The 9,023-nt window shown below is 50.1% G+C and overlaps 1 protein-coding gene across 3 annotated transcripts in view; it reads left to right on the forward strand.

Moving 5' to 3' along the window:
- LOC105836567 overlaps positions 1–6,134 on the forward strand; it is a 35,000-nt gene extending 28,866 nt beyond the window's left edge. For all 3 annotated transcript variants that reach the window (XM_012680677.3, XM_012680675.3, XM_012680676.3), the window contains one exon: positions 304–6,134. In XM_012680677.3, coding sequence (XP_012536131.1) covers positions 304–2,424 — 2,121 coding nt within the window. In that variant the 3' untranslated portion in view covers positions 2,425–6,134. The remainder of the gene's footprint in view (positions 1–303) is intronic.
- Positions 6,135–9,023: the final 2,889 nt, after the last annotated feature.

The following is a 9,023-nucleotide window of genomic DNA, read 5'->3' on the forward strand; positions in this document are numbered from 1 at the left end:
GTCCCAATAATTGTCTAACAAGACGGATGGTCGCACAAAGTTTATTAGGAGAATATGAGACCAGAGCACCGCTCGTACTAATCCTTTTAACAGTGACCTATGTACGAAGTTCCTAAAATATTTTTGTCGTGAATCCCGATTTAATCGCTAAATCAATTATCAAAATTTGCTTGAGCAAATCAATTTACCGAAATTTTTATTAAATTATTTATCCACAGTTTGTACAATTTAATTGTCATATAAAGAAATTGAAAAAGAAATAATTACGCAATAGTTATGACACGTTACTATCTGTTTTTACAGGTGGACGAGGAACGTTCGCTACCTGTATCCTCCGCCGGATCCTACGACAACAAGGCATTTGTCCACGAGGTCCAACGCCAGGTGGAAATGCGCACCTCGAGCTCCTTATACTCGGAGACCGTTGCCGCCGAAGTGGAAACCTCCTCGATGACAGCCGCAAACGCCTCGAGGGTCGTAGTACCGCGGCACCCCGTGGCCGTACCGATCGAGCCCAAGTTCGACGTGCAGATGAGGGTTAAGAGAGCACCGCCGCCGCCGCCGAGCCCGTTGCCGTCGGAATCCGACATCGCGAGTATCGCCCTCGAGAGAAATCTGACGACCATTCTGGAGCGAGAGGAGACCAGTCGTTCCCTGGAAAGCTCACCCTACCGCATGACGACCTTCTCCTACGTACCGGAGCTTCACGGACCACCGGGAGGCGCGTCGTCCGTCTCGACCATCTCTCGGCAGCAGACGCCGCCGGTCTACTCCAGGATTTTGCGCAAGCAGGCGGAGAGGGAGACCACCGTGATCCAGGAGAAACTCCCGTCGCCGACGGTTGAACAGCTGCCGCTGCATCACGAGCTACGTCGGCCGAGATCTCTGACATCCCTGAACACCGAGCTCACGGAGACCCGCTCGTTGACCGAGGTGACGGACGCCTCGCACGCCAAATATAGGGTAGCGAGCATCCTGGCGCCAACCCCGCCGCCACCGCCGCCGATCGTACCCTCGACATCCACCACTACGACTCACACCGCCGTTCAGCATCGCGAGCACCGTCTGCTGCGCCAAGAGATGACCGAGCCGTTGGTCGAGCCGCAGGTGGTCGCGCCCCGCCGCCCGGAGATCACGACTCACGAGGTGGACGACGTGTTCCTGCGCACCGTCACGGAGAAGAAGACGATCGAGGACGTGGAACGTCACAGTCGCCAGATCACCGAGTACCTCGCCAGGTCTCAACCGCCGCCGGATCTCAAGTGGGACGTCACCATCCGGAACTATCCGACGGAGAATGTGCCGCCGCCGCCACCGGAATGGGAGAACTTCTCCGACGTTAGCTCGGCCTCGAATCTGACCATCACGAACGAGCCGACGAACCATCTGGTGGACGACGAGCCGGACGTAACCATCGAGCCGACCTACACCACGCGCGCCGAGATCCCAAGTCGGCCACCGCCTGCAGCGCGTCGCTCCCTCGACGATTCCGACGCCGACTGGTACACCAGGTTGGCGCGCGTCCTGGAGCCGCGTTACGCCGCCGAGCTGACGGAGGAGGAGCGCGTCAAGTGGCGCGAGATTATCACTACGGAGAGCACACTGCGTACCTTGCTTACCGAGGCGGTGGTCAAGGAGGATTACGAGCTGATACGCAAGGACGCGAGATACATCAACCTGTTCCCGCCGGCGAAGTGGGACGTGATCATACGGATTCTGAGCCCGCCGCCGACGCACGCCGGCTCCTCCTCGTCCTCCAGCAACCACGGCAAAAACCACGGGCAGAGGTACAAGAGGTCCAAGTCGTCGGAGTGGGACACCAGATCCAGACGGTCCTCCCTACCGACTCTGTACGAGTACGAGAGCGACGGTGGCAGCTCGGCGCGCACCCAGAGCCATCATCTCCAGACGTCGCAGTCCGCTACGACCATCACCGGCCGTCCGCGCCGACTGGGCGGTTCCGTACGCTCGCGGGGCGCTGGGGTCGGTAGCGAGGCCGACGTTAGATCGATGTCCGAGATAACGGTCCGCGATTTCGCCCGGATGGACAGAGACGACCTGACCAGCCTGAGCTCCTTCGAGGGGGGCGCGGACTCGCTGGTCAGATCTCTCAGCCAGCCCAGCCTGGCCAGATCGGGCTCGGAGTTCACCGAGCACTGGGGCATGCCGTCCGGCATACTGCCGCCGTGGGCATCCTCCGAGCACGCGGAGGACGGCGTCAGCTCTGTGGAAACGACGCCGAGGGCGATCAGGAGGGGCGACAGGTTGGAAGTACTCGCCTCCTTCGACGAGCACAGACGCGGTCCGTCCGTCACGAGATCGAGCCGGTACACCGAAAGAGAGCTCAACGTACGCGTGACGGAGAGTCAGAGGGCCTCGGACTGGTTCAACGACAACAGTTCCGAGCCGGAGATGCAGATCTGAGCGAATTTCCGAAAACGGTTCACAGATTTTCTGCTTTTTACCTCGAATCCTTTTGGGTACGGAGATGACGCGCATTCCTGGACCTCGACGAAGGTCCTCTGAGTAGAGTTATTAGGGATAAAAGTCGATAATAGGGGCGACACGTCGCAACCACCTGCGCTTTATGAAATCAAACCTCGAGTTCATCACTTTGTAATTTTCCTTTGAGCAGGGAATCTTTTAATGTACAGCGGAACCGGTTATCCGAACCGGTTGACTTCAAACGAGTCAATTTTCAACGCGAAAATACGAATAATCAACAGAAATGTCAACGGATATCACAAATTATGTATATTCCGGAAAATTAACGACACTCTTTTACGAAGATTAAAAAGTTCCCGATAGAGAATTAAAATTTAATTTTGTAATTCAGATTTAAAATTTTAATTTAGTATTCGAAAGTACGAAAAAAAAAAGAGATTCGTTGAAGGCTCAGTAAAGTTTCTATCTTAATCCTTTGCAACTTGCACGTTCTCTATTCTTACTGCGGGCAACAATGCTGGATGGATTATGATTTATACGGGCATCGCTCGTACTTTTCTTATTGGACATTGTTTCAGCCGGTGTCTACGTGACTCGCGCATTACGCCGCGTTTGTTTTGCTCTCAGGCTCGGGACTTATCCCGTATGATCGATATCTTGCCAGGAATGAGGCGCGATGCACACGTAGAGCGGCGACGGGACAACGCATCGGTGCAAAATGCACTTAATTTGCAGCGGCTGGCTTACCGTTTCTTTCTTCCGTTTTCTTCTAAACGTCGGTTTACACCGCTGCTCTACTTCCCTCACGGCTCACGGCCACTCACTGCCGATTTCGTCCTCGCGCCGCCAAACAGCGCGAGGACCCACGCTCAACCGCACAAACGCAGAATTGTCCCAATTTCGGGGAAGACCGTCGTCTCTCCGACGTCAAGATCTCGTGTATTACGATACTCCCGAAACTTGGGGAAATTCGACCGCCACTCTCTTCACACGTCACTCGTAACGCGAGACGTGGGATTGTATTATCCGGCCTCGATCTCGCGAGTGGGTCTGCAGATTCTGGCGAGAGTACCATTAAAATTACGCACAGTTTGTAAAAATTAAGCCACCAAAGCCCAGCTGACACTTGTCTTATATATATCGGTAATTGTATTGGAATGGTTATGCACTGGTTTTACTCGTTTTGTAAACTATAGAATATTTCGTGACAAAATATACATCGAGTCAAGGGAGTACCGTTCGAGAACTTGCAAAAATCCGGGCTTCGATGGCTTAATCGATGGCAAACGTATCCACTCCACGGGGGAATAATGCAAGGAAAACTTACAGGATGGGAAAGATAATAATTAATATAGCGTATATCATATATGAGGGGGGACACATCTGCGCGACACGCAGCCTGTCCTCCAGCTTCCTAACGTTCGATTGATATCGGGAGAGATCTCCTTTTCGGTGATCGCAGGGGACACAAACACGTAGCTCACGCGACTAAAAACACTCCCGTTTTGCGGTGCAACTGCGATAATAGTCTACTTAAGTAGGTAACGAAACACACGGTGCTGGGTTATACGCTTCAAACGATAGCTAGAACTCTCTTCCTCGAGAACATTTACCTAAATCCCCGTCCTCGCTCCCCGCCCCCCCCCCCCTCTACACCCAACCCTCAAACAAAACCCTTCTGATTTAATTTCGTCGGAGTATCTGGACTCGGTCGAGTTTACGTATCGACCGACACGGTACGTTCGTGCGATATAGATAGGTATATTTGTAATTACGTACCTTTATGTATATTCATACGTAATTTTAAAACTATGCGTAACTCTCTCCGCGCTATCCTCCGTGCAGTCATTAGAAGCTTATGAAGTCCTCCGAGCTGCAAGACGGGAGAGAGAGAGAGAGAGAGAGTTTGGAGCTTGCAGATTCCATTAATATATCACGGCGCGATTATAGCTCTCGCGACCGCACGTAAGTCGCTTTGGAATTTCCTCGTCTCGCCTCGGCAATCTTTGAAACGTCGCCACCGAGCAATGATATTATCCTGCGCTTTGCTTGCGTGTGTGCTTGCTAAAATTATCAGACGCCAATCGCAAGCGAGGTAGAGGAGTTGGAATATATAACTTCGAGCTTATCTCTAGAGGAATATTTGCGCGTGTGTTTAATGCAATAATATGGAATATCGCAGTGTAACAGTATCTATTTGTATCAGTCTCTTAGGGTATTCAAAATTTACGATAGAAACTCTGCATTATTTTCATGCAATTGTTGTTGTCGTGCACCAACGGTTAACTGTATGCTGTGTTATAATTCACGTTATAACGTTTTAATTGTAATACAAAGTTAACTAGCGGCAAAACGATTGGCACTATTATCTAATCGTATGCAATTCAATGCGATCGACGCGCGGGTAGGGAGCTCGTTTTACATTGTTCCGATAGTCGAAGCCAGATTCAATTATGCGCGCTGAAATAAGCTTCGTCCAAGGAAACAACATTACGCGATGTCTCACGTATAGACGCGCTTTCTAATACGAATTTTGCGGAGCGTGGCGCGTGGAGGAATGTCACGTTTATATGGGCGTCTCCTTTACATATGTAATTGTAAATCAAAATCGATAATAAAATTATATTTTGACCGTCGAAAAGAATCCCCGAGACCAATGTGAAAAGCGCGCGCGTCGATGAATAAAACATGGGGGGGGGGGTGCACACGAAAAGAATATTAAGCGCGGATAATGGGGTAATAAATCATATCGAAAAATTACATCTAACGAGTGTTATCAACGTCGAAGTTTTTATCTCGTCGACGACGTCGGTTACATCGAGTTCTCAGGACGTCTCCTGACAAAGGATCCCTGTCGCGAACAGGATTTGGCGTCGAAGGAAGGGAAAAAAGGGTGCTCGAGATAAGAGAAATTAATGAAACGCTTGTATTTAACTTACGGAAATACGGTTAACGTGGAATGGGAGTATTAAAGCGACGCGCTGAAAGCTTTTATCGGGAGCGGAACGGCGCGCTGTACTGTTAGAAATTAACGTTACTGATAATTCCTAAATGCCTTATCTACGTATATTTTTATATCAATTTTATATATATATATATATATATATGTATAACGAATGCGAATTGCGAATTTGGATCATCCGATTGTTCTCGACTTGGATATGCGTGTATAATAATTCCCGCTCTGCATGAGAAGAACTTTTATAGGATAAATCGATTGAACGGTGCGTCCGATTCGATCGGATTTTCATCGTTTAAATCGATTTACCCGATTTGTGAAATGAAAATGAGTGCTACTAGAGAGCAAGACGTAATGAGACCGGGGGAATCGGATTGAAGGAGAACAGAGGGAAAGAATGCGTCCGGCGAGGAACGATGTTCCGATCGATATGCGATGGATACGTAAGTTGGAACTAAACTCCTAAATTAAAACTCTTAATAAATGCTGACGGTCCACGAACCACGTGTTTGAAGTGCGTTGTAAATCATGTAACCCTCGTCGCTTCGGATTACTCCGCGGGAGATTAATTTACACGGCTCGACGTGCTGTCGAAGTTTTATGATGGAACGGCGCAAGTTCGACGGCGATCAGGCACAGCGCGAGAGCGTGCACAGACGAAAAGTGTAATATGATCTTTGAGCGAGTTCGGAGAGCATGGCTATTAATAAAAATTGATTACTAAAAACAGGCCTGTGTGTTGTATTTGTTATTCTTATTGCCGAACAAATTCTGGTGACTCGACCAGGGAAAATCCAGCGGATCGATGCGGAGCGTCGTCTTGTTTGCGAAACGGATTACGCTGCAATTTTCAGAGGGGGAACACCTTCTTGCGATATACGTTGTGCTTTTACTCAAGCGATATTAAAAAAACAAACCTGGATATTCCCTGGAAAATCACAAAACGTGCTCAACCTTCGTTTCAACGAACCCATAAAACGCGACGTGAAAACGCAAGTAATATAAGTTTAAGGTTGAAATGGAATCCATTAGACACATTTTTCGGGCGTACACAGCGCGAAATTTCTGAAATTCCCGACAGTACATTCGTCATTTTACGTCAAAGGAAAAAAGAGACGGCGCGCGAAAAGCGAGAGGTAAGAAATCCCTCCCGGGGGAAGATGCCGATGCGAGGCGGCGGCATTTCTCATGATAATCAGATTGCCGTCGAGAGCTCATCCGGGCCAACAGCCCGGGAACAATCGGGGGAGACGTCTAAATTAATTACGAGCCGGGAGGAAAGAATTTCCACAAAGCGGAACGCGGCGGACTCATCGACTGGCAGCTTCGAGCGATCGCGGGCAAACGATCCCGGGCATTAAAAGAAAAGATAAAGGGGGAGGCGGACGGGCAGACGGACGGACGGACAAAGAAAGGGAAAAAAGGGGAGGGAGAAGAAGACAGATCACATGAGGGAGTCTCTTATAATTGCTTCGCGATAGTCTCCTTGATCGATCCCGCGAGTGGAAAAAGACGACGCGGCAAAGGCGGCGCGCCTTCTCGCAGCGATGTATGTATATATATATATATATATGCGCTTGTTTTTCCGAAAACAAGCTCGCCCGTCGCTCCGCGTACACACATACGTACGTTCGGTACGTTTATGGTACATACGTACCGTGCTTTTCCTTCTTCGACCATGCGGGGCGGATCGACGCATGCGTTTTTCTCGCGCGCCCGCGTACCCTTCGCGGGATTATCTTGGCCGTGAATCGAGCAGTCTTCCACGGCCGTTCCCGAGCTTGCTCCCGATCCGCGGGGGCGCGCGTTCTCCTCCATCCCGAGCCGAGGGCTCGTCGCGTGGCCGAGACTCCCGAGGACACAAGTCCCGGTTGCGCCGCGAGGACGCCACGGTCACGTTATTAGTGCACCTGCCGCGGTGGAGGCTGCCTCCTCCTCGCGTCATCCCGCGTAATTATACATCGTGTACGATCGACGCGGTGAGACGCGATTCCGAAAGGGGTTGGCGCGGCGTATTCGGCGTACACGTGCCGCGTACAGAGAGGTAAGCGAGAGACGCGGGGAGGGAGGGGGGAGGGGACACGGAGCGGCTAAACGTCGTCATTTCCCCTTACGAGTGAATCGCCGCGTTGACGAGCTTTTAATATCAAATCGTCGTTTAATTTATTTTCGAAAATCCGCGAGTGCACGCTCGTTGGTTTGATGCTGTGAAACGCGCGCGCGTTAACGTTGATGAGACGGGAGAGCGGTTTCTATTTGTCGACTCGTTGTATCCGGATTATTGTTAAGATTCGATACAATGGACCATTGTCCTTGCCACGTCGCAAAACTAGTTACGTTTGTTTCAAAGTGTGCTCATTGCCGGGATGTTTTACGCGCCGCGCGACGCCGGTACCGTCGGTCTGAGCTACTTAAAAGGACGGAATAGATGCTTTAAAGCGCGTGCACGTTAATTACAAGTTATACAGGGGGGGGGGCAGGGGGATATTCCATACGCGGAAATTCTCGCAACACAACTCGGAGTTTCGCAGCGACATGTAATTGAATTCAAAGTTACCCGCCTCGTGATTAATGACTGAAATTATCCACAAAGCGCGTTAAGCAATCTTTCATTTTTTTTTTCCTTTTTAAATCTTAATCGATAAAGTTCGGGTCGGTCGACAGTTGACAGCCTCGAGATTCGAGGTGGAACGGGGGTTTCTCAGTGGACCTCATTCCCGCGGAATTATTTTTCATATAGAGGCACGTTGAGCATCCGGAGCAAAGCGCGGATCGCAATCAGGCTGCGGCTAACGATTATTTTTATAAACGCGCGTACGCGAAGCGGGCAAAGAGCACGTTTTAACGGAGATCAATATAGCGGCTTAACACGAATCAGCTGGGGGGGGGGGGTCTCGTGACGGTGCCCGTAATACATGTAAAAGTTTTAAATAGTAATTAAATCCTGTGACATATACTGCATATATTGTTTAATTATAAAGTTTTAATTAATTGCCGCCGTCGGTGCAGCGACGATCGGAAATAGCCACCGATACATTTTCGCGTAGCGCCAATTAAATTTCACTTACGCAATCAATACGCAGTTCAATTAGTAAGACATTTAGACAGCGAGTGTCACAAGGTCGCGGCGAGAAACGCAGAGCGAGTCCAATCTTTCCCACTTGAACCTCGGACGTGCCGTCTCCAATCCACGAAATTCAGATCGAGCTAGATGTATCCTCGTATTTCCGCAGAAGTTTAATTAACACACGTATCGTTTCACATATTTCACGGGAGAATAAACAGCGAAGGATAAAAGAAGAAGGAAGAAAAAAACGCTTCTTGGCGCAAACTTGGCCTGGCCGGAGACTCCGAGGAGAGAATCCCCAGGTGCGTGAGCTCGTGCATGACTGATACGCAGTAAGGGCTCGTGCACGATTACTTCGTTTAAAGGGTAGGCAATCGTTCACGCACGGGTAGCTTCGCGACGCATAGACGATTTACGTGCTGCGCGTTCCGAGACGCGGGAGGGCGATCGCGAATAATTTTCCCCGGGGTAAACGGCTCGCGCTGTTTACGCGTATATTCCGAAACGCCGAAATAGAGTTTCGAAATGGAGTGCAGTCTAAGAATAACCCTG

The sequence above is a fragment of the Monomorium pharaonis genome, chromosome 2 (assembly GCF_013373865.1).
Source record: "Monomorium pharaonis isolate MP-MQ-018 chromosome 2, ASM1337386v2, whole genome shotgun sequence".
NCBI lineage: Eukaryota > Metazoa > Arthropoda > Insecta > Hymenoptera > Formicidae > Monomorium > Monomorium pharaonis.